The following is a 25,738-nucleotide window of genomic DNA, read 5'->3' on the forward strand; positions in this document are numbered from 1 at the left end:
CTGTAACATTTCCCTTTAACATTTTTAGGGACAAAATTAGTGATTTTTTTTTTTTATAAAAACTAAAAATGTTGATGGAAAATTTCATAGGGATTAAAAATGTAGACGAAAAATTTTATACGGACTAAAAAGGGTGATTTTTATTTTGAAGTGACTAAAAATAAAATATTCAATATTGATAAGGACCATTTACTTAATTAACTCATATACAGCAGATGGTACCAAACTAAGCAAGTAGAAAGTGTGCCTTCCCTCAAAAAAAGAAAAAAAAGAAAAGAAAAAAACAGAAAGTGTGCCTACTATGGAATCAAAACAAAGTGTCAGATTACAATGTAGAAGGCAAGCAGATAAAAGCCAACAAGCAACATTGCCCGACAGTGTAATTAGTACTACATAGTACAGAGAGTTGGATTACTCCACTATCCGTGAAAATCGAAAGGTAAACTTGACATGTACACCTTAAATCACCACAACGAGTGGAGTTTCACCCTGTCAACAATCTGAGAGATAGACGACTCGTTTTGAAAAATTCTGAGATCCACTCCTTCCAAAAAATTTAAAGGGCATTAATCCAAAATCTAAATTATTTAAAAACAAGTACGAATATCCTTCATGAAAAGATGAATACCGACAAACTGTGAGAAGCGTGCAAACAAATATATGAGGGAAAAATAGTAGATACGTCGGTAATAAAGTTTCACAAAAACTTAACAAAATAATCAAACAAAACAAAAAAAGCTGCAACTATATATAGTGAACCAAATCAAGCCAAAGTAGTTCAAAATCACACCAACAAAATCAAATAATCTATTAAATTAATTGTTTCATGAAAACAATAAAAGAAACTTAAAGGGAGATTAATTAATAATTATAGATCATGCTATCTGAATTCTAAGGAAACACTAAGGGTTGTATCAAACGGGAAAGGTGACGGCAATGTTCCAGTGAGGAGAACGAGGGAGCTAGAGAGAGAAAGAAAAAAAAAGACGTGAATGTATCATCAATATGACAGAAATGTGAGAATCGTACTCAATTACTGTCACGGTATATGATGAAGTGGAACACGTACATGAGAAGAAAATGGAGGACATGATGCAAGTAATTTTAACAAAAATTTAGGGGTATTTTAATCATTTCCTATATATATAAAACATTTTTTTTTTCTTTTGAGGATGGGACATGGCCCACCTATTACCATTAAGAGCTAGCCACTAGTTGCTAGGATTATTCAAGTTTAATTAGATAAAGGATGATAAATTGTAAATAAAAGATAAAATTGATAGGAAAAGTTAAACAAAAACTTAGTATCCTGTTACATAAAATCCAAAAGTTTTGACCAATGGTTCTTGAGGATTGTGGTTGCGAAGTGAAAGCTTTTACAACTAATCTGACACTTATTAGACGAAGTAAATTATATTTAAATTCACGCACTTTTAAAACTAGTTTATAATATATGATAAATATAACTTAAAAATTGTGCTCAGTGTTTCTAAATAAAATAAAATATATGATTAATATATGGTAAACATAAGTGTTGATATGTCCTCTTGTGAGTCGAAAGTATAAAAAGACTTTATATCAATATCAAATATTTTATTTATTTTATTTTTAAAAAACTTATGTTTTTTGATTCAAAAATCTTTATACACACAACTAATCAAAACATTTCAAATTGTCACATAAATTAAAAACATTAATTGATGTGGGGATTCTGAATGTTTTGATTGGTTGTGTGTGTAATGTTTGTTTTGGACCGTCAGCCCTCAACCATTTAACTCATTCCATTTTTAGAATTTTAATTCTATATAATTAGAATCAAATTTAATTATTAATTTACATAGACACGCATATATTATTGTAACTAAACAACCAAAACAACTCCAACCAAAACAAGGTGTACCTGAAACAATTTGTTAAAATGCAGAATTATAACACAAAAAGTTTGAAAGCAAATCGAAAAGAGTAAACAGGCTAAATTACAACAGTTAAGAAAGGAATATGATTAAACCTCTAAAAGTGGTAATCAAAATCGAAAGTAACATATTTTGAATTCAACCACCAATTAAAAAATGCTTAACCTTTTCAGCTAATACCTGCAGATGCTACTCCTTGTGCTAAAATAATGTGTCTATTACGCTCTTTTCAGATGACCTAAACCACAGAAAGCCAAATAATATTAAGGGAGAAACGAACATTTTTCGAAAACCCCTTAACCTTTCAAACTGAAATAGGTGATCTAATAAGTTTTCACTTAATGCAATCAAAGCCACCTAGGAATAAGAGGTCAAAGTCTACACAAAAAGAATGTTTATATTTGATTTTTTAACATGTGTGATAAACACGCAATTTAGCGTTTCTCATATTTATAATATGAGATTGTAATATAATATTATGAAATGATTATTAAAATACTATAATGTAGTTCAGAATGGAAATATTTAAGAATTTACCATCGATTAACTGATATAAAGTCTTTTTATACTTTTTTTTTAAAAAAAAATTTGGATTAGGGGATGGTTCTCCCGGCACAAAAGTTTGAGGACTGATGATTCCACAATTAAAGTCTCGATCCTCAATCTCACAAGTGAGGAAAGCCCAATTAAATCCGCACATGCATGTTTCTTTCATACGCACATGTATACAACAACATTTGTGTTGATATGTCCTCTTGTGAGTCGATCATGAAGTTCACACGTGCATCTTTCTTTATAGACACTCTCTCCTGTTTAAATAGATCAAAAAAGACACTCCTTACAAAGTCATGGCTATATTTGAAGCCTAAAATCTCTCTGCGATGAGTTGCATGCTTCCTAGAAACACACGCACACCATACTACAAACATAACAATCCTCATCGATAGAAAATAATGGAATCATGAGACAATACTTGAAGATACTACGATAATCTACTAGTGACATATGCTGATCTAAACCATCAATAGGGATAACTAGAAGGAAAAAAATCATGAACATGTACGACTTGCAAACACTCAAAATTACTTTCTATCTTGGGGGTCATGTCAAACTTTACTTCCATGTCCTTGACACCTTTAAAAAATAAAAAATAAAAGATCATCATGATTAATTATCATATTGTAGTTCATTCACACTAGCTGATTTAAAAAATATTTTAAAGGGTCCGTTAAAGCGGACTTGTCCGTCTTGATGCAAACTAAAGGAAAGATAGAAGTTATGAGCAAACGGAACTACCGTCTTAATGCACATTTGATTTGATGCCTACCTTTCTATGCTTTAAAAATTGTCCTCAGAGATACAAACCAAATTAACTATGCTCATAAAAGGGACCAAATTAGCACACCATTCGGAGGAACGAAGAAAAAACAAGAAGGCTGGGGAAAAGAAAGCGGAAAGTGAGTTCTTTGGATGTACAAATGAGAAGCCCTAGCTACGGACCAAAAAGGATGGTGATGGAGGGGAAGAGAAAAACAAACTTTCCTGCTAACAGTCTTTACAAAGCTTTCCCTCAAGCCACTCCTACTTTAAACAAATTGTAATGATTGATCAAATTAAAAAGCCACTATACAAAATCACATCAAATATCAAAACCATCAAATTGCAAACTCTCTTTAGTCGACCCTGAAACATCGTTTTCTGCTCCTTGTGACTTTTTTAGCTTTGCCACAAGAACCCACATGTTGGCAAGTTCGTTTTCCAGGTATGCTTCTCTTTGTTTTGACTCCTCAATCTTTCTTTGAAGCTCGACCTCTTTCTGATCTTTCTCTAAAAGAGCAGCTTCGTATGAAAGTTCCCGGTCTTTACTCAAGGCTAGTTCTCTCTTGACATCAGAGTTTGAAACACCCTGATCATTTCTTCTAAGTCTAACTTGACTTTCTCTTCTCCCATTTTGAGCTGTTCCACTAGTTCTACGTGGGGTAGGTGAATTCTTGGATGCAGCTAGCTCAGCAGATAATCTCTCATTATGGTTCATGAGTTTGGCAACTTCTTCTGACAGTGCCTTAAGCTCAACAGCAGCAGCTGAAGCTAGCCCTTTAGCATATGAACTCTCTTCTGCTAGTTTCTGATTCCTAACTTCAAGCTGGTCCTTCGATGCTGTTAGTTCTTCCACCTTCTGCTTCAGCTCTTCTATCTCACTTGCCTAAGTAAAACGAGCACTAGATCAGTGGGAATGATAATTTCTTTAGCTATATACTGAACACTTGAAGCCATTATATTTATTTCGAATAGAATGCAAGTAGAAACATCAGTAATTAATTAGACATTTCTCGTCATCACTTTTAATCTGTAAAATTTGCCACTTTATCACTAATCAAAATTTAAAAAGTTTCCTTAACAAACTAAAAGCACTTGGGAGAAAACTAGAGTTTAGACAATTAGTTTTAAATCAGGGAAATAAACAAGAGAATAGATGCTTTCCAAAATCAAAATCGGATGCATTATTCAATCTTATACAAATATTATGCAGGAGTGTAGACAGACTGAGGTTTATATATGCAGAAATGTGCCCGTTCATCATGCACATGTAATAGGATTAGAACATTATGCTGACTAGATGAAGTAATTTCTAATCTAGATAATCCATGGTAGACCAGTAATTAATATTTTCCTCCTTGTGCCTCTCATAACAAGTGCTCCCACTTGAAATAAATCTTTGCACCATAGAGGAGTAACAGTCTTTCTAGTATTCTCCCTTCAACACTAACTCTATGATTGGATGAAATTTATGCCAATCCCACTAAATAATGGATTCTATTACGTATTTAGTGAGACTCATTTTCAAAGTGGTGGGAGGGACCCGCACAAGTTTCACCTCATCATAAAGCAAGTGTTGGACAACGAGTGTTCCTAGCACTTGCACCATAATAATGAAGTTACCATAACAAGTAGTTTGCCATCATTGTTGTATCATAAGGGCATTGTAATCATTCTTAAGAGGAATTGCTGGAAAATTAATGAGTAATCACAGCCACTCTTCTAGAGATGAAACGAAGGCTAAGAACTTAAAGAGCACCCAATGAAGATGGCCACAAGGTGAAAAAATATACCTGTGCTTGCATGAGATTCCCTTCGTTGGTACTGTCCATGTTTCCTTTGTCAGGATAAAGTTCACCATGATAGTCCTTGGTTCCAGGGAAATGTTGTGAATGATTGACTACAGGGCTGAAATTCCTCAACTCTATTGCATCTGTAAGTTGCTGTTTCAAAGAAGCAACTGTTTCTTGCAGGCTTTCGCATTCACAAATCTGATAATATTTCACACTTAGCTAGAACATGATAAAAAATAATAGGATATCTCATAAAAAAAACTAAGCTGAATTTTCACCTTCTGATTAAGCTGTTCTTGAATTATACGGTTGTCTGCTGCTTTGACCTGAATTAGCAGAATATTGTGCATTAGTTATATCGGGCTCATCAGAGAAGGGTCCGTAGCAAGGCCACATGTTCATGCGCTAGTAACTTTAGCAGTTAAAACAGCTAGGATACCTAACAATACAACATCATTTCTATCTTGTATGATCAGAAGCATAGCTTTTAAAAAACCAATTATGTCAAATTATTGACATAATCACAACCTATCTTTGCTCTGATTTTGTCAATCATTTCATGAAAAGAGAGAAATATATATATATTTTTTAAAAATCTAAATATTGGAAGTGGCTTCCCATTTGTAAAATAAGAAGACTGTCTAATGCAATTATATGTTGAAAAACATCAGCACAGGGTAAATAACTGTTACCTCAAGTTCAAAGGATTTATCATTCAATTGTTCCATCAGCTCAGCAACAGCCTGAAGTACAAAACAACCAGTATCAAGTCTGCAAGCAAGTGAAACAAAGCAACAATGATGTCAGCATACCTGTGATACTCCTGATTGATCTGTCTGCTCTGAAGCTATGAAATAATTAGACATTTGCTTTTCCAGCAAATCTATTTGTTCACTCTTTTCCTTGATTTCATCTTTCAACCTTTTCATCTCCACCTTTATTAGTTCAAAAGTAAAACTTTCAGGCAGCAGAACAGATACAGTGATAGTTAAAATAAAAGAGAAAAGCACGTCTACACAGACAAAAAAGAGATAGTAACCAACTTGAAGCTGACTATTTTGAGGATTTGTTCTTGTTTCATCAGACAGCCTCTTTAATGAACTTGAATGAAGTGCCACTTCTCCGGATAAAATCTTGTGCTGCTCCCTCAGAAGGTCAATTTGATCAACAGATTTGATGCTTGTCTAGAAACCGAGAAAACAAAAGTGACATCTAGTAAGGTAAAAATATAGATGTCACATGATATACAGTCCACATATCCATTATATTTCTCTCTTTTCAGATTAACAAAGTTATATCTTCACACAATTAACAAAGATTTGATACATCGTAAAAAAAAAAAAAATATACATATTTCTCAAACTGAAGATAATATGTAGCAACTCTTTTAGGTCTAATGATTACCAGATGATAAGGAATAGTAATATTTGATTAAAAAAAAGTAATAATTTGACACATACCAAATACATAATCTTGGAAACTGAGAAACTTCTATGGAAAGAAAGGGACATTTATGCACTGAACTACACTTGAGGACAACACTGTATGCTAACTAATACATGAATTACTAGCATAATTGAGGTTGTTTGTGGTGTTTTTGAAAGAATTCAAGTGACTTTTAGATTGAGACAATAATCACGTCACCAGTTTTTGTCAAAACATATGCATAGAATCTGTTTTTTGTCCTGTTTAATACTGAAGTGAATATGGCATTTTACAAACATTATAACTTTAAATTTTTCCCCAAAGCAGAAACAAGAAAAGAAAAAACAGAAGTTCATTAAATACCAAAGGTGTTTCTTGTCCCAATAAACTATCCTCGTGAATATCTTTATCGTCTCTTGCGTCGGATATATGATCAGCAGATGGAGAGCTTTCTGCGGCTAGAGAATGGGAAAGTCTGGACTCCACATGGTTACCATTGTCTGCTTGAGGTGTAGACGGTGTGCTAGTAGATTTTGCTCCACTGGATTTATCACTGGTGCCTGTCAAGGTACTTTCCCGTTTCTGATAAAAATAGTGAACACACAAACTTAAAGAAATAGAAATTCAACTTACGAGTAACTACAATGAAATTATTAATAGGGTTATGTAAGATGGTCAACAAGGTACCCAACCATGCAAAATAAATGTTGCTTAAGCTAAACTACAAGATTATTATAAACTTTCAAAAAAGATTCATCCAGTGACAAATGCATGTTCCATAAAACTTGAAATTTCATGCAGTTAAATACTATCAAATATGTTTTGAATGATCATTGAAACTCATAAATGTCAAGTATTTCCAATAAAATAATCAAAATAATTCCTGATAAAGAAGCAAAATGCATTAAATTTTCTGAAATTTTAATAGGAATTATGGAATAATACGCGCTGAACCAAGCTGTTACATTATTTTTAATACAATGATCTAAAAGAATATTTTAGGTTCTTAATTACCAAAAACATGTAGGGTGGTAAAGAATGGGAGAAGCAGACAACAGATAAGATGATCAAGTCACATAAGTCTGATAGATTTAATAATAAAGATGAAAGGTGAAGAATTCAAATCAAACTTCATAATCAATAAATGCAAGCTATACAACTTGGAAAAGTAACATGCATTTCAATCATGTTCTCATAAATCATAATTCCCTATCATTAGAAATAGCAAACAGCAATGGACAACTTACACGTGATTTCAACCAATTTAGTAGCCCATGTTTCTTTGTCTTCTTCTCCTCTTTTGGAGAATCATCAGCTGTTCCAGCATTTCCCTCCAGATTAACATACAAGTCAATATTTTCCTCTTCTAAAATTAAATCCCGCCTTTTGTATGGAAGATATGCCAGCTGCAAACAAGAATTTAAAATGAAAAATGTAGGGACAGAAAGAAAAAAAGTATGTAAAACTAAAAGAAATGTAAGTTCCTGGTATTTGGGGGTGGGCGGGGAGTAGAAAGTAAAATGAGAAACACCTCTTCTTCTCCAAAGGAATGTCTTCTACGGGGACCAGGCCTATTAGGAAATCTCGTTGAATGTGATGCTTTTGTGGAGACCAAAATCAACTTAGTCAACCGTTGAATTCTGCCTAACAGAGCAGCTTTAGCGTCTTCTTCTTGTTCCAATCTGGATTGCAACTTCACTTGACCATCTTCTAACTTTAACAGTTACAATTGAAAACCATTCAAATCAGAATGTTAATTTTATAGAATACAAATAAACTCAATAACCAGTAAATTTACTTCACAATTCTAAATAAAGGAAAGTACTCCCTCCATCCCATAATAAGTGAGCCATTTGCAAAAAATTGACCCATTTCACTTTTCAATACAATATTAATTACTTTTTCCTAATTATAACTCTAATTAATACTACTTTCACCACTCCCAATTCAATATATTCTACTTTGCATTTATGATAAAGAGCAATGCATCAATACTTGACAAGGGCACTCAAAACCATTTTTCTCTCTTTCACTTATATACTTTTTCTTAATATGTGTGAAATGAGCAAAAGGCTCACTTAAAATGGGACGGAGGGAGTAATTAACTGTTTGCCCTTCATGAATTTTTTTTTCTTACAAAAGAAAGTAATTAACTGTTTGCCTTTGATATATATGTGGGCTCATTCCGCCACCAAAAAAGAGAGAATGGTACTACCATTTTCAAATATGTGGGCTCATTCCGCCACCAAAAAAGAGAGAACTGTATTACCATTTTCAAAAGTACAATTTTTTTTTACAAGATAAAAATAGACTCTATGTCAATATGGTTATAGACAGTAATAAAGGCTACAAAGTGAATAACAAAAATTATATACAAATAAAATTTACAGATATTGCTTGCTCTGCAATTTTTATTGCTGAGTTTACAAATGTTCAATTAGTGCTCAACTTGTAAATCAAAAATATTAGTACACTACAGTACTCCGTTTTCCGGAGGGCATAGAAAAGTGGACTCCTATTTATGATCAACTTTTTGGACACATCCATACAAAAAACACTTTTTGAACGTGTAATATAAGTATTTATATTTTGAATTCTAACTTTGACCCACAATATTTTACTAAAAATGTCCTAAGAAACAAACAAAACGGAAGGCTGTAATTTATGTATAGCATTACTTACCTTTTGTTTTAGGAGCACAATGTCATCATCCCCAATGTCTTTTGGCTGAACTGTGACAATGCCCCTCTTTAATTGTTCCAATTCTTCCTTTAAGCATTGAATCTCTTGTTGGTATTTCTTGATAAGTGACTTCTCATCAATTATCTGCAGATTTAGTATATATTAAAAACAATTAGAAAGGGAACAGAAGGGATGGAATCTTCTATAAGAAAAGGGGTACTAAACAAGAAAAACATCAGTTATCCTAGCTTTTCAAGCATGCTAAAATATCTACAGGAAGAAATGCTACCGAAACAGGAGGAAACGAGACGCAGAAACTGAATCTGGGGTAGTTTTAATTTCTAAGCAACCTCATCAGACATCAATCTTCTTTATGTCTGAAAATGTAATATTGAGGACTTGGTTTCTCATTCAGCTTCACCAAGGGCTTAAGCTTGTAAGGTTGTATCTTGAGGAACACTCAGTCACCTTCGTATTGAACCTCCCTCTACTTACCCCCAACAACTGAATCTTGAAACTCAGCCATCAAGGTAGCCACCCTACTCGAATGGCATGGTAGCACTGGCCTATCTTTGGTTAACAACTTATCATCCATTAGTTTGTAAACTGGCTGAGATTTGGGGGCTCTTAATGCAATCTTGAATAATTCCCCTCAGCTTCTGATCTTGCCCGTAATTCTTCCATCCAATCCCCACTCCTCAAATTCCACTAATATAACTGTCAAGCAAGTCATTCTCCAAATCTGCCACTCGATTTTGACTGCCAGATTTGTATTTAATTTTGAAGCCATAACCAAGCAGTTGGATGTCCATTTGGCCTGCTCTTATCCAATTTATTGCTGGCCTGTATAAGGAGGTTGAGGTGCTGATGATGAAGACAACCAACAATAATAGATCTGCAATTGACGAGTAGGAGCAAAATTGTCTTGAACCTGGGGTATTGCTGGTGGAGAGTACTTATCTAAGACAGGAGGGAGGGGTAAAATGATCAAGATAGACTCAGGTGTGGAAGAAGGTCCAAAGAAAAGTACAGACTCAAAATGTAACATTAGTTGAGACTTTAGACTAGAAGCCGCTGCTATAATCCATTAGTGAGAAAACAATTGCATGACAAACACCAAAGAAGAGGCAGTGTGGTTGTAACAACATCAAGTTGTATCTCAGAGTCACAAAAAAACCAAACATGAACAAGAGGAGAGGCTATGAGCCCAAAACTTTAGGGAACTCAGCAGCGGAATAGGGACAGGATAGGTTCCAAAGGACCGATCCAGATTCTGATACCATATCGAAAAATATGGGTTTTAGATAAAGGAGGAGACAAATAATAAAAACTTTGAATGCTATTGATAATAATTGGATACTAGTGTGATATTAACTTGATACAGAAGACTAAACACCACGGAAGTAAGGAAATACAAGACTCCTACTCTTTAATATAAAAGAAAACAAGGAAACAAATCATGATTATAACAGGTAATATAGAAAATAACTATAGGAGATAATCTAAGATTAGAAAATGGTCCTAGGCGATAAACTACAATACTCTAATAAAACATTGAACTATTCTAAGATATTTAATATATAGTGCATGTAATTAGTGTACAATGACTATGTTAATGTATGCAGCATGTACGTCTAATGTATATAATCTGAACAGTGGAGTGACACACTCTCAAAATCCTAGTTTTACTATTTACAAGAACTGAGGTACTTGTTTGTTGCTCAGAAAATTGTATCTTATGTAGTCGTGGGATGATATTATGCAGAAGAAGATTAGTAGTTGAATCGTGGGACTTTGTACTTTGTGCCAGTTGTACTCTTTGTATTTTGTAGGAAAAATTCGGATTTAACCAAAACTAATTTTAATTTTAACTTGCCTTGTTTTGTGCTGCCTGTATTTCAATATGCTTTGCCCGGTGAGCAAACTTCAATGTATTATGTGTCTCTTCACTGCTACTTGATGAAGGGGTTACTGTACAAATGAGCTGCATTTAAATAACAATAAACTATCATAATTGCTTATTTATATAGCATTTCTACCACAAAGATGTGAATTATGAAATTTATTTTTAACAAATTAATATGCGAAGACAAATATCAACACATGAAAGCCTTACAGATACACGTCCATGACCACTGAGGGAAGACTGAAGCACTCTAGTCAATTTGGAGTCCCTATATGGAATGTGACTAGCTTTAGCTTCGGTCAATTTTGAAATAACCTGTGCAACAAAGATAATTACACTTAATCTCGGATTCTCAGGTACGAAAGCACATGGTCCACTGAATACAACGGCATAAATGAGGACTCTAAAGTCTTTAAACAAATATAAATAGTGATTTCTTTTGACCCATTTGTTAGTGTCCAACATGCAATCAATCCACTAGGTAGCCCTACTTGTCAACAAACAATTATTACAAAAGGTTAAGATTTTAAGTGAAGACACAAGGATGATTTTATAAATCATAATACCCTCTCATGCAAGAGTCCTTTGGACTTGAAGGGTGGATGCATAGGCCCACCTATCATGTGCTAAAATTCAACTTTCTAGCTCTTACCACAAAAAATGGAGTGGTAAGGATCAAAATCTAAATCAGCATGTCACAAAAGCACTAATATCACATCAAGGAGCAACAGTACCAAAATTCTAAGCAGTTTGGTACCTTCTGAAGGAAGGACACCTCTAGGGTTAGGCGTGACCAGTGTCCAACACTTGTATGACACTCATACGACATGTGTTGGACAAGTGTCCAAAAAAACTTGTTTTCTTTGCTTCAACACACCATAGATACTCGGTTGAAACTTTTCAAACACATCTATGAGGGTCAAATATACTTTGAAGCAATGATGATAAATGAGGGGGGTTAGAGACATTAAATTTGATTACAATGTTTTTTACTTTTAGGTAGTAGATAGATGAATGAAGGTAAAAGACTATCATATCTTGTTTTAGAACTTTTTTAGTATTGAAACGAATTGCTCAATTTAGATGCAGATACATATTGTAATTCCCGGTTTAGATATTTTATAAATGAAGATCATATTTAATTATATTATATTATATATATATATATATATTATTAATTAAATTAGCAGTGTTTAAGTGTCCATGTTTGTGTGTCAAGTGTCCGCGTCAGAGTTTGCGCTTCATACATAATATATCACGTCTCTAAATTATACTCAGAAGAAAGGTTTGAGACCTCACAGTTCCAAGAGTTAAAAGACTTTTGTTGATATAAGATCCTTCTCTCCTTCTCATGCCAATTGTTTCAGCTTTTGAACTCTCTGAACCTGCTAGATCAATGAGATTCTGCATGTATATATAAAATATTAACAAAATAACTTGAAATCATAACTCATGTTGAAGTTTGTAAGTAGAGATCACGTGTACAAAGCAACGTTAACCATTAAGTTTAAAATAATTACCAATTGTGACAGTGTTACCGCTTCTCCTTCAATATATTCACCACATGGACTGCTTTCTACGGTCTGTTATAAAATAGCATAAAATTAAAATGAATAAAAGGAATGACATATATATGTATAAAAGAAATAGGTTACATCTTGATGTTCCATTTTCTTGTTCATGAACTGATTAAAAGTTGGAGATCGTTATTGTTAAGATCTCGTATCGACTAGAGACATGAACAAAGTAGTACTTATAAGGTTTGGACAATCCTCCCACTCAGGCTAGTTTTTAGGGATAACTAGCCCAAATTTTAAGATGGTATCAAAACCTATGCTAGACTTGTTATTAAGCCGCCTGTATTTGTCCACACTCTTGATGTCTAGTCTTGTCGGCAATCATCACCCCTTGAACTAGCGTTTGGGGGAGTACCTATTTCATTATTTTATTTAGGGTTATTTTACAACTTGAGATTGCTTTAGGCTTAAATACCTGTTTCGTCCCTAGAAATATATCACTTTTTTGTTTTTAGTCTTTACAAATATACATTGTTTACCCTTCTTGTTTTGTTTTAGTCTCAAGAATATTTGTTTATGTTGGAGTTGGTCTCCATAATATACAGACCAAAACAAGTACCAAAAACAAAAAAAGTGGTATATTACAGGGATGAAGATATTTGTTGGATAAGTTAGCCTATCTATAGACCTTGAGGGAACACTTTCATATGGTTTACGATTATATATATATATATATATATATATATATATATATATATATATATATATATCTTGTATGATAAATTTAGTGCATAATACAATAACAATTGGTTGAAACAAATTGATTTGTCCTTTAAGATAGTATAGACCCACCAGGGTAAATATTGTATGGCTCCTGCTGCTGAGTAAGTTCAGGTTTGTGGACCCAACGTGTCTGTGCTCTGTTGTCAAATTAAAAATTTTGTCAAAAATAATGAAAGGGACACACAAAGAACAGAAAGTCTGGGCTTATAGAACCCAGAAAAACAGTTTTTTTAATAACAGCCAAAAAATATTATTTATATATGCAGCTGCTTTTTGACAATACCATATTAAAAGTTGTCAAAATATACCTGTTATTTAAATGCATAAACCTAATGTGACGTCACTTTTCATAGTAACATCCAATTTTAAAATACATAAACATCATTACTTATTTACAGTATCCCACATTCTGATGGTACACCAGACCAGAAAAATAAATCAATCCTCAAGAAAACAAACCTAGCTGGAACTTTTACCTTCTCCGGCTGCAATAAGAGAGAGTGCATGAGCAGGGGAGAGTACAACCTCTTCCTTTATTCCCTCAACAAAGGTGCCCTACATGTGAATCAATATACAAATGATACAGACTTTCCTTCAAAATAATAACCTTTTTTTGACAAATCATGATCATAACTAAAAAATTTCAAAACTAATCTTAATGGATACTCTAAAGGTTAAAAAGAAAAAACTGAATCATGTGAGATAAACAAAAATACTCATAATATCAACGATATTACAAGATATTGGCATATCTCTAATTCATCTAGATCTCAAATTTGCTCTTTTTTATCAAATGTTACTTGGCTTAATTGACTAAAAATAACATTTTGGCACTTGGCAATCAAAGTAATTCAGAGCGGACAATCCTCACAATTAAGCAAGTAATATACAATATAGATACAATAAAAAAGATGAGAAATGTTATGAACTTATGATCAGTACCTGAGCATCCTCTCTGATTCTTAAGTTCTGTCCTGCTGGATTTAACAAGTCATTAACCACCTAAAAGGAAGTTTTGAGAATAACAGTGTCAGGAACAAAGCAGCAATAATCAAATTTCTTTTCATGTTTGTAGAAGACCACATCAACATGAACATAGCGTCACAAGAAACAAGCTACATATGAGGAAAAAGCACACCTCATTGTAGATCTCCAGGTACGAAACTCGAAGGAGAAACTCTCGGTTTGGAGTCTGGTGTGAAGAAACATCAGATTGCATAATTCCTATGATAAAAGTGCAACAAACAAACCAGTATTTTTCATACCTCTTGGATAATGCTAAAAGCATCCTTCACAGCAAGAGGTATGATTCCAGGAGATCTTTGATCACCCTGCAATTATGAATATATGAGAGAGCATACCTCTTGGAATTATCAGCAAGTAATCCAAAGTCATAGTTTAACTCAATATTATCAGCCATTGTCGCAATAACTAATAATATCAATTAATTTTTGTGATGACATTGCATAACATATTATTAAGTAGCAGAGAAGGAAAGAAAAAGCTTTGCAATGGTCTCCAGTCACATGAAAAACTGGTAAAAAGAAGTAAACATGGGTTTGCAGTCTTAAACTTGTTAGCCTATATAATGTAACAGTAGATGCTCTATGTTCAAGACTATCATGACAGGTCAATAGCAGTTTAGTTGTGGATTTGAACAAACGATGGTGAGCTTATGCAGGCAGTGCAGATTTCGAATGAGTAAAATTAACTAGCTAAAAAACTTAGTTGCTTCAGTTCAATGCTACTGCACACTTGTTAGCATGTTAAGAATCCAAAAAAAATACCAATAATACTCGTGAGAAGAGATAGGAAGTGATAAATATTCCAAATAACAACCTTAAATTGCCAAATTCAAGATATGTAACAAATTTGACTGAATAACAAGATACAGGAGGAAAATAAGTGGTCTCACATGCATTGTATGAGTCTTCCCACTGCTTGTTACCCCATATGCAAATACAGTACCTGTATGAAAACCAGAGAGAAGCTCATTTGTTAATTACCCAATATACCAGGTAAGCAAATGAAAAACAATCTAGAAAAGAGTTAAATGAACAGGTTTCTTCATCAAAGAAATTGCATGCCTAATTACAGTCCATTTGAGAGGTGTAGCGCGAGGCTCACTAAAATATCCCATGGTCTGAATCATCGAGTATTTATTCAACAGTAAATGTTAGCATTGTTATTAATAGTATGCTGGAAATGGGAATAGAACTCTTGACTTCCTTATCACTCCACTCTTTTACTCCTCCCCTCCAACCATCAAGTTACCTTGGTTTCTTTTCTCGTGAAATCTACAAAGGTCAGAACCTACTGTATTCTTTAGACAAAGACTATTATGTAAGCTAATTGCTAAAATGTCAAATCTCAAACCTTTTAGGTTACATTATGATCTGACTGCCTATCTATCTAAGGCTTGCAACCTTATTTAGCGAACAATTATAAGAAGACAAGTAGTGACCAACAAAGTCAAAAGAAAATAACTTTTACACAAAAGGATCCAAATTGTATGGAAATAGCAGTCCTTCAGAAATGTTAAAAACTGTCTTCAATACCCTGACTGCAAAACTATGCATATTTGCACTTAAATCTTTTGCTGAAATTTGGGGCCTAACTAACTCATCCTTACAAAACCGGCTTCAATACCCTGACTGCAAAACTATGCATATTTGCACTTAAAAACTGTCTTCAATACCCTGACTGCAAAACTATGCATATTTGCACTTAAATCTTTTGCTGAAATTTGGGGCCGAACTAACTCATCCTTACAAAACCGGCTTGTAAGGTGAGGAGTGCCTCCTCTTTATAAACTCTTATCAAGAGTCCTATCTAACCGATGTGGGACTAAATCCACCCCCTCAAAGCCAACACGAGGCAACTCAAATGTCGCAATTAGGCGACTAGGGGTGGACCGCAATAAAGGCGGAATTTCCAACATCTTTTAATGTATCTACCGAAATGAAAATAACAGCTATAATTTTGACTGTGCATAGTATTCAACTAAAAGGTAATAAGCAATATCAAACTATACAAAGTTGCATAACCAATACCTATTTAGTTGACATAAGAATTGGATATAGTATTATTTCAAATCAGACATCTAAAATGTAATCTGAATATTAGGGAAAATAAAATGATGATTTGATCAAAGCAATAGTAGAATTTATTCTTTGACCCCGCTGAATAGGTCTTGAGAAGTTAGGTCAATCTGTTAATTACCATTAACGCCCTCCATAGCACCACTAACAACATGTTGAGCGGCAACATCATAGACATGACGAGTTGTGGTCGTGGGACCAAAGACGCGATCTATAAACAAGAAAAAGAAAAATTAATGATTTAATGTACAACATTAAAAATTACCAATAATTAGAAATAACAGATTCTGATTAACTATATATGTATCTGTGTTGTATACATAAATTAGAAATAGGGTAATGCAAACCAGTGCCCCGGGGGCACCTGTTAGCATGACCCTTAGAAATAACACAGATTCTGGTTTTCTCTCTTTTCTTTTTAAGTTATCTCTATCATGCAATTATTCAGACTAATTTGTTTGAGATAAGTTTTAGCGTTTGTTAGTGTTTGAGAATCCATGTGATTTTTTCCTTTTTTATTTAGTGCAGACTTTAATTTCTATTAATATATGTTATGATTTTGTTTCCTAAAGTCACTCCATAATTCAAGGAGGAGAATTGATTGTAATCTCTTTGTATATATAACAATCTTTGACTGATGAATAAAGCATAATAGTATTTGCCTCACTTTTGTCTACAGTTAGGTAGAGACTAGAGATGAATAGCTATCTAGCACTGATCCATGAATTGACCGCACTTAAAAGGATACGACTTGATTGTATATGTTTTTGGCTTTGAAAATTGGCTTCACAGTTCTTTTGCTAATTTGGTTTGTTTCCAACTGACAAATCATCAAAACGCATTTTCTTGGTTTAGCAACCTTCTATGTTAATATCCTCAAGTGACTTGCTTCATTTAGGCGCCCAGTGATCCAAAAGGTATGAAAAAGATGGGATAACTAAAAAGGCATGTTAATTGCGTTTCACTAGGGGATCAGATTCGCTGATCCAGGCATGTTTGTTTGTCCATCGTCCATCTCTAACAGAATTCCCCACAGGGATCACTCACAGGACTGGGAAGATTTCCAATATATTTTGTAGCAACTCCAAGAAAAATATATGAAAAACTAGATAGAAATAACCGAAGGATTGGATCTGTATTATTCAACTCTAATAACAGAAAATGAATGGATAACAGAATTCCCCCCAAGGATTATCCTTCACAAAGGATCCCTTTTTTCACTCACAAACTAATTGTATAAAATGACCCCTTCCAAATCAAAATTCCCCTATTTATCTAACTAGTCACTTAACAAACGGGATATATTTCTTGGTTAACAAACTCTCAATGCAGATGGTAAGGGATCTCTTCCAGTTTAACCAAGGGTCCTGAGTTTGAATGCAACAGTGTTAAATCTCTAGAGGGAGAGCTTTGCCACCCATTGCAGTCGTAGAGGATACCCGGTTCACACCAAAAAAACTCTCAATGCTTTGTGCTAATGCATCGTGAGTTGGCAGGGAGATGTTAGATAATAGTCTATTGAGCTTATGCTATTAGGCCTTTTCATATATAAGTTAGTAGACTAGTACCTTTATGTTTTACTATATATTCTCTCTGTAACTCCTAGTTTAACGTGTTACGTTATTCACATTCTTGAAACCCTAGCATCTTTGTCCTTCACCTATTTTGTAACCTCTACATGGTATCAAAGTTCGGTTCGATCCTCCTTGAACGACTTCACCATTATTCCGCTATTAAGTTCCCAAAAGTTTGGGAATGTGTTTGCTTTGTTTCTTGATGATTGGTTAAGTGTGGTTCCTCTCTATGTTGGTTTGGTTCTTCTCTCTATCGGTTCCTCGTCTCTTTGGTTGTTGTTCACTCTTTGATTGCTCCTCTTTATTGGTTATGATATTAGTTGGTTTGGTTTGATCTCTTATTTTCAGGGTTAACTTGTAACAAGCTTTAGCTTGAGGGGTAGTTTTCGATGCTTCCTTGTGAGATGTTAGGCAAAAGTCGATTTAGCTTATGCTATTGGGCCTTTTATATTTATAAGGTAGTAGTCTAGTACTTTTATGTTGTACTATATATTATCTTTGTCCTTTCCCTATTTTGCAATCTCTATTGTTAACAATAACTAACTAACAGCTTTCCTCAACCTATAGATTATGCATCCTAACACATTTCTTTTTATCCGGTGTGTAGGAGATAAAAGAAGCATCATTTGGTAAGTTGTAAAATCTACTGTGTGCCAAAAAAAGGAAGGGAGATTTTTTGAAATCTTCCAAAAACATTACATTATTGAGTAAAAGTCTACAATATTTCCCTTGAGATTTCCTCATTATGGCATCAAGTTATAAAGAAGAATTACGGTTTACCTAAGAGGATTTCATATTGCCAATCCAGAAATGTCTCACTAAGGACGAAGGAGGAACATTTTTCATTTGGTTTGGACCACTAAGTCTAACCCCCTTCAAAGTAGGGGTGTGTTAAATTGTGTGGACTATGTATGGGTAAGGATATTCTTTCATTTGGGCATCTGTGTTAATCAAGATAATTAATACTAATGTTATGCATCAGGCTCCCTACTGTTTAAACTTTAAACTCGGAAACAGTTGTGCATTTGTTTCTCCCTTGTCTAGATGCACGTTACACTTTAGGGTGTGATGCTTTTAGACTATTTCGTGATCCTTGGCTGTGTCCGCAAAACTTGGAGCATTTTCTGATTATTATTGATTTAAAATGTTTCATTTCAGCAGTTGCCAATGATGCAAAAGTTATTTGGCAGGGCGAAGGTTGTACTTTGCAACCTTTTGTCAGAATAAGGAAAGCTCAGAATTCAAAAGAATGTATCTATCCTAAGTGATGCATTGGGACAAGACATTTCAGTTGCCTTTTCTTGGGTGTTCAGCACATGGATCCCTTCCTAGATTTGTTTTATTTCTTTTTGATGACTAGATTTTGTATTAGTTTTGTTTTGGATAGATTCATTCCAACAAAATTTTATAATTTAGGTTGGGTCGAACTCAACCCCTACAAAACCAATTTGGAAGCTGAAAGTTTTCCCCACTTATAACCACTTCTCCGGTTATACCACTACGCAATAAGGAACTCTCAAGTCTCAACACACTCTCACAACAAGGATTTTCGACGCACATACCATCTTAGAATTTGTGTTGAGCCTAACTTAATTGCCTAAAACCGACTTGTAAGGTGAAAATTGTCCACCACTTATAACTAATATTCAGGTTATATCACCAAGCACTATCGGACACTCAACATAGAATTATCGTTCAGACTTCAATTAAATCAATATGAAAGTGATAATTTCTTCACTCTATTGTATTTTACAGCAATCATCGCCATGAGATTTTACTCTCAAAATTAAACATGAAATTCTTCAACACTTCAAGGTGACTAACATTCTAGAAGAAGTATTTCTATTCTATGATGTAAATTCAATCTCAAAACAAAACCACTCAATGCTTCAATCTAAATACCAAATGAACAAATTTAAACAACAAAAAACCTATCAACAAATATGAGCTTTGCAAATTTTTACCGTAAGCATAAGCTATAGAAGGATTATACTCATTTCGCACTACAGTATCTCCATCTGCATACCAAGCAATCTCCTCGCCATGACGAATTTCCCTCGGACTGTGACACACATAACACAACACACCTCAATCAAATTAACATCAACAGCTGTAACACAATACGATTACTGTAAATAATTCTGAAAACACGAAACACTTACTTTAAAGGTCGAAACCGGACGGTGACAGTTACATTCTCTTTAGTCTTTTGAGAATCCAACGGCACAGTTTCTGGATAAAACTGCTGCGGCTTACTCCGCACTGACGACGACGCCGGCGAACTCGGAGCATCATTGGAAGTTTCGTGAAACTGTTTAGATGACGAAGTTGTTGAAGATGAAGGCGAATTGACACCTTTCGTTCCTCCAATCGATCCAAATCGTTTTGATTTTGCTCCTTGTTTCGACGCCATTCACACTTCTCCTCAAACCTACAAATTTCAACAAAAAATTGAATGCGATTTCATCGAATTCAAAGATAATCGTACACGTAACAGAAATTGATGAGAAATGCGTGAGGAATATTGATAGCGTAAGATAAGATAAGAATGGAAAATTGACCTGAAAATGAAGAATCAGAGAAGCATTGTAGAAGATCGGTTAGAAAGAGAAAGAGAAGAAAGAAACAGATCCAGAAGTGGAAAGTGTGAAGGAGTTGAAGTTGAAGTTGGTTAGAGTTGAGTGAGAAAAGAAGAAAAATAGTGAGTGAATCTTCTTCTGAAACAGTAGTAGTGAATAAGTAACAGTAAGAGAGAGAGAGAGAGAGAGAGAGAGAGAGAGAGAGAGAGAAGGTTATTGACTTGGCTTGGAAGCGATTAGGATGGGAAGCCAATAAAAAAGTGATTATGAAGAACAAAGATTGATTATTATTATTATTGTGATTATGATCGGTAATTAACAACTGTTGTTGTTGTTAATGGAGGGAGAGGGTGATGAAAATGACGCAGTAGGGAAATGGTACGAAGAAGAGAGAGAAAAGACGAGTTGTGTTATTGTTGTTGACTTGTGGTGGGACTTGCGTAAATTTTCCACGAATCTACTTTTCTTGTTTTAATTTAATTAATAATAAAGTTAAGTAATTAGAGCTATTAGTTGTCTTTAATTCATTTTTAGAGCGCATTTAGGCAGAGGTAGGGTTGTGTAGTGTTGAGAATGAGGGAGGGGTTTCCTGAAAGTCAAGTCACACACAGTTTCACGAGAATGGCATGCTAACTACTAGCAAACAAAAAATGAAGTTTGGCTTGGACTTCAATTTTCAGTGAAGTCTCTTAAACCTCAAAAAAAAAAAAATATACACGGATTTTTATAGATTAGTCGCCACAAAAAAATGTATACAATTTTTTTTAGAAAATCATGCATCTTGAATTTCTCACAAATACTGCTAGAAATCGTTCATTATTTAACTCGGTTAAATGATTAACCAATCTAAAAAGTTCCTATACTAAATGTACTAGCCTCTAACTATGAGAAATGAGCTTGCCTCTAACTTTAAATTTGAGATAAAAATAACATTAATTTATAGAACACAGCATATTATTTTATACATGTTTAGAATAATTCACACCAAGGGTATGTTTTCATTTTTGGAGGAGTTTTTTTAAAATAGAATTGATTTTACATCCAGATTTAATTCTACTTAAAGCTATAAATTGTAACTTTTAATTTTAGAATTGATTTTTATACTCAAATATATTTTACAATTCACTTTTATATATACTCCCTCCGTCTCAAATTGTATGTCGCTTTGGAAGAAAAAAAATTGTCCCAAATTATATGTCGTTTTACAATACCAATGAAATATTAATGTTATTTTTCCTATTATATCTTTAACTATTAATTACTCTCTCTTCTTTCAATTATTTCATTTATCTTTTCCATACCATTTATTAAGGATAATTTTGTAAAACAACTCATAATTTCTCTTCCTCACACAATATTAATCATATTTCTTAATACGTGTGAAATGGCCAAAACGTCATACAATTTGGGACGGAGGAAGTATTATACAAACACAAACCAATCATTTTATCTACAACTCAGTTTTAGCTATAATCAATTTTAGATAATCAACACACCTTAACTGCACAAATATTAACAGGAATTACAAATTACTTTTCACTCAAAAAAAATACAAATTGTGTAAAAAGGTTGCATCCTAATAAAATGTATACTTGATATGTTACACAACCCACAAGTAATAAAAATTCATAGTGCTTGCTTCTTACACTATCTTTAATATATTAGTGGATTGTCCGTATAGGATTCATGTATAGTGACTCTAATTAAAAAAAGAATTAATAGAACATAACTAGAACAAATGTAAAATTCCAAAAGCCAGGGACAACTATTCAACATACAATTCAGGTTTAACAGCTTTAAGTTGTTTACTATAAAATTAATAATATTCTAAGACCTTCATATTAGGTATAGAAAATCCCAGTTGTTTTTGTTTGTTCTGTATGTTCGCTTTGGAGTTGCATTATTCAGACCCACATACCTGACCTGACCCTCTTTTTCTCAAAACAACTAAATGATTGTATACAATTACAATAAATTAAAGCATAAGATATATTATAATGATGATCATAATTAAGTAGAGTATTCTTTCTTGTTCTAGTTGCTAGCAAGTAACAACCACAACAATACAATAAAGTATTCTTTAAAAAAAAAAAACAATACAATAAAGTATATAAATGTACTTGCAAAAAAAGTACGATAAGGATTCTAGGGTTAAGAATCGTAGACTAGGGTTCTAATCTAGGGTTTTAGACTGAATAATAATGGATCCTTTTAGAATGACCCCAAGAGGGTTATTTATAGCCTGCTAATGGGCTTTTTCCTGCGTGACTTAAGCTCTAAGAAAGCAGGGGTTTTAGTCTTTTTAGCTCATTTAGGCGGTTTAGGGCGACTTCTAGAGGTTTCTAGAAGCCGAGGTAGACGGCGCCCTGAGGAGGACGCGCCTAGGCCTCCAAAGTCCCTTCTATAGGGCGCCTAAACCCTTCTGGAGGGCTTTAAGCCCTTAGGAATATTATGACGGTCCACAGCCCTCCAAGCACGAGGCTTGGAACAAGGCGTGGTGATTAATAATATGGATTTGGCCCTTCTTGAGGGCTTTTAACCCTAAGGAATATTATGACGGTCCACAGCCCCCCAAGCACGAGGCTTGGTACAAGGCGTGGTGCTTTTGATTCTTTATGCGGTCGGGACGCTTTAAAATGTTTGGGCGGGATGGTTCTGTTTATGAGAAGACTATCGTTTGTTCCTTGATTGGGCGTCCTCTTTGGGCGTCCTTAACTTATAAGGGTTGATGAAGTTTAATCTTCATGGGCAATTTGTTCATACCATAAACGTTTGTTGGCTTCTTTTTATGAATTATCTTCTTTTCTCCCTTTATCAAAATTTGGCTTAATCTCCTTAATAAGGATTCGTTCCTTTTAAATTTCTGAGCGAAGTTAAGCCTTTATAGATAATTTGCTCATACAATAATCGTTTTGCTATGATAATAAGACTTCGCTTTCATGAATTCGCTGAATTAGAGCCCTTATAAGGTTTTAAACCTTTCATAGGTGTTTTGTTGATGTTAAACTATCAGTCACCTTTTAAAAAGGTCGGACTTTGTTGGTCGAATATTAGTAGCCTTTAAGAAGGTCGTACTAATTAGTCGCCTTTAAGAAGGTCGTACTAATTTTTAAAGTCTCAGCAGCCTTTAAGAAGGTCATACTGGGCGGGATTTTTAAAGTCTCAGCAGCCTTTAAGAAGGTCATACTGGTCGGGATTTTTAGTCGCCTTTAAGAAGGTCATACTAATTTTTAAAGTCTCAGCAGCCTTTAAGAAGGTCATACTGGCCGGGATTTTTAGTCGCCTTTAAGAAGGTCGTACTAATTTTTAAAGTCTCAGCAGCCTTTAAGAAGGTCATACTGGCCGGGATTTTTAAAGTCTCAGCAGCCTTTAAGAAGGTCATACTGGCCGGGATTTTTAGTCGCCTTTAAGAAGGTCGTACTAATTTTTAAAGTCTCAGCAGCCTTTAAGAAGGTCATACTGGCCGGGATTTTTAGTCGCCTTTAAGAAGGTCGTACTAATTTTTAAAGTCTCAGCAGCCTTTAAGAAGGTCATACTGGCCGGGATTTTTAAAGTCTCAGCAGCCTTTAAGAAGGTCATACTGGCCGGGATTTTTAAACGCCTTTAAGAAGGTCGTACTTATCGATTCTTCTTCTTATAAAAAAAAAAAAAAAAAAAAAAAAAAAAAAAAAAAACCTGCAAAACAAATCTCAAAGGTCGAAAAGATTATTCTAGAATATAACTCCGCGTTTCATCTTTATATTTTCCTTGGCGGGACTATTGCTTCCATGCTCGTTTAATCATGGCGTGTTGATTGGCGAGTTCTATCCTTTCATTCATCTAGCTCCTGGGCGGACTTATTAGTATCCCAACCTTGATTTATCTGAAATATAACAATACCTCCGAACTTCCAAAGTAAATAAATAAAAGAAATTGAAAGTTTTAATCATATTTAATTGTCTATTTTTTATACAAAACTGATTATCCACATATTATATTTATATGATACCACTCGAATTGCAAAACAGGAAGTTTGATTAATAATATGGATAGCTAGCTATGATACTAGCATATGCTCCTATGGGAAGAAATAACACATCAGGATATTCTTGTTGGTAGCTAAATAAATTCTTAACTAATAAAGGGAATTACTATATGCTTGTCGAGAAGTCGAGTTTCAGTAGGTTAATTCTACCTTATATACTTGACTATTAGTTAGTAGGATGGTAAAACAAACATATTTCCTAACTAACAAGATACTAATAAAAGTAGAGATCAAGCTTTATCAATACTAGAACTTGGTACATTAGCATGTGTTGAATGAATCTGACATGGACTTTCTAGCAATTTGGATTTACTGATCTTGATCTGCCTTCCTATAATTTCTCTTAGTACATCATTTAAAGATAATCATAGTATACTCACAAAAAAGGACAATATTATACTTTCAATTACACCATACTATGTTTCTAGGCAAACTCAACACAATCTTAAAAGTTCATGACTTTTGTGCAGTTTTAAAATATGTACCTGATTCCTTATGGATGATTTCAAAGGTATGAAAGTTTAAAACTTACGGTGAAGTCGATCATACCATGCTCTTTTAGTTTCTGTAGCAGTCAAAATGAGTTGATACGTCAACGCCTTAAAATCAGTATATCGATGCTATTAGTCGCCCTAGCTTGTCATCTTGATTCCTCCTCCAAACTTTTTCGCCCTTTAACTTGTTTATCAATAGCATCCTATACCCATGCTTTCTTTATTCTAACCTTTCTTCGTGGTACAACCTATATTGGTCTATTTTACATAGCTATTTCCTAACGAACCAAGAGGGGTATCTGTTCGCCTAATTGAAAACATATCTCGATCGCAGCTTCCACAACAAAGGAATTAATAAACAATAAACAAATTAATTCACCAATTAAATATATATTATGATCCTTATGCATATAATCTGGTATAACGCTGCTTTATGGTTTGTTGATGTCCTTTCAAGACGGCGTTGGTCGGGTTCATGGCGGTGTGATTCTTAGCGGCTTCGATGATGAGACGGATGCCCGGAGGTCAGTGACGACGGCATCAAACAAGGCTGGATTGAAGTGTGGCCCGGGTCAGTTTTACCGGTTCCACGCTCACTGCATTTTTGTCTTTTCCAGGGGCGTTTTGTGC

The 25,738-nt window shown here is 34.1% G+C and overlaps 1 protein-coding gene across 1 annotated transcript; it reads right to left on the minus strand.

The window, feature by feature from the left end:
* Positions 1-3,271: 3,271 nt before the first annotated feature.
* On the minus strand, positions 3,272-20,937 carry LOC11441479 (kinesin-like protein KIN-7K, chloroplastic). The gene is made up of 24 exons (XM_003625259.4): positions 20,573-20,937; positions 20,174-20,442; positions 19,976-20,073; positions 16,559-16,648; positions 15,252-15,304; positions 14,602-14,667; positions 14,475-14,528; positions 14,279-14,338; positions 13,813-13,891; positions 13,406-13,473; positions 12,557-12,619; positions 12,336-12,440; positions 11,247-11,351; positions 11,007-11,114; positions 9,131-9,274; positions 7,980-8,162; positions 7,696-7,854; positions 6,812-7,030; positions 6,067-6,207; positions 5,836-5,958; positions 5,716-5,766; positions 5,302-5,349; positions 5,024-5,221; positions 3,272-4,116 (listed from the first exon to the last, which is right to left on the minus strand). The coding sequence occupies exons 2-24, from the start codon at positions 20,422-20,424 to the stop codon at positions 3,553-3,555; spliced, it is 3,030 nt and encodes a 1,009-aa protein (XP_003625307.2). The 5' UTR covers positions 20,425-20,442; positions 20,573-20,937; the 3' UTR covers positions 3,272-3,552.
* Between the last annotated feature and the right edge of the window lie 4,801 nt (positions 20,938-25,738).

Source organism: Medicago truncatula, chromosome 7, assembly GCF_003473485.1.
Source record: "Medicago truncatula cultivar Jemalong A17 chromosome 7, MtrunA17r5.0-ANR, whole genome shotgun sequence".
Classification (NCBI taxonomy): Eukaryota; Viridiplantae; Streptophyta; class Magnoliopsida; order Fabales; family Fabaceae; genus Medicago; species Medicago truncatula.

What these genes read in the sequence shown, in the direction of transcription:
- LOC11441479 (XM_003625259.4), bottom strand. Translation starts at nt 20,424, where the DNA reads ATGGCGTCGAAACAAGGAGCAAAATCAAAACGATTTGGATCGATTGGA. An exon ending in TCTTATTGCAGCCGGAGAAG is followed by an intron (nt 13,474 to 13,812) that starts GTAAAAGTTCCA and finishes ATTTGACAACAG; the next exon opens with AGCACAGACACGTTGGGTCC. An exon ending in ATCAATCAGGAGTATCACAG is followed by an intron (nt 5,767 to 5,835) that starts GTATGCTGACAT and finishes TTTGTACTTCAG; the next exon opens with GCTGTTGCTGAGCTGATGGA.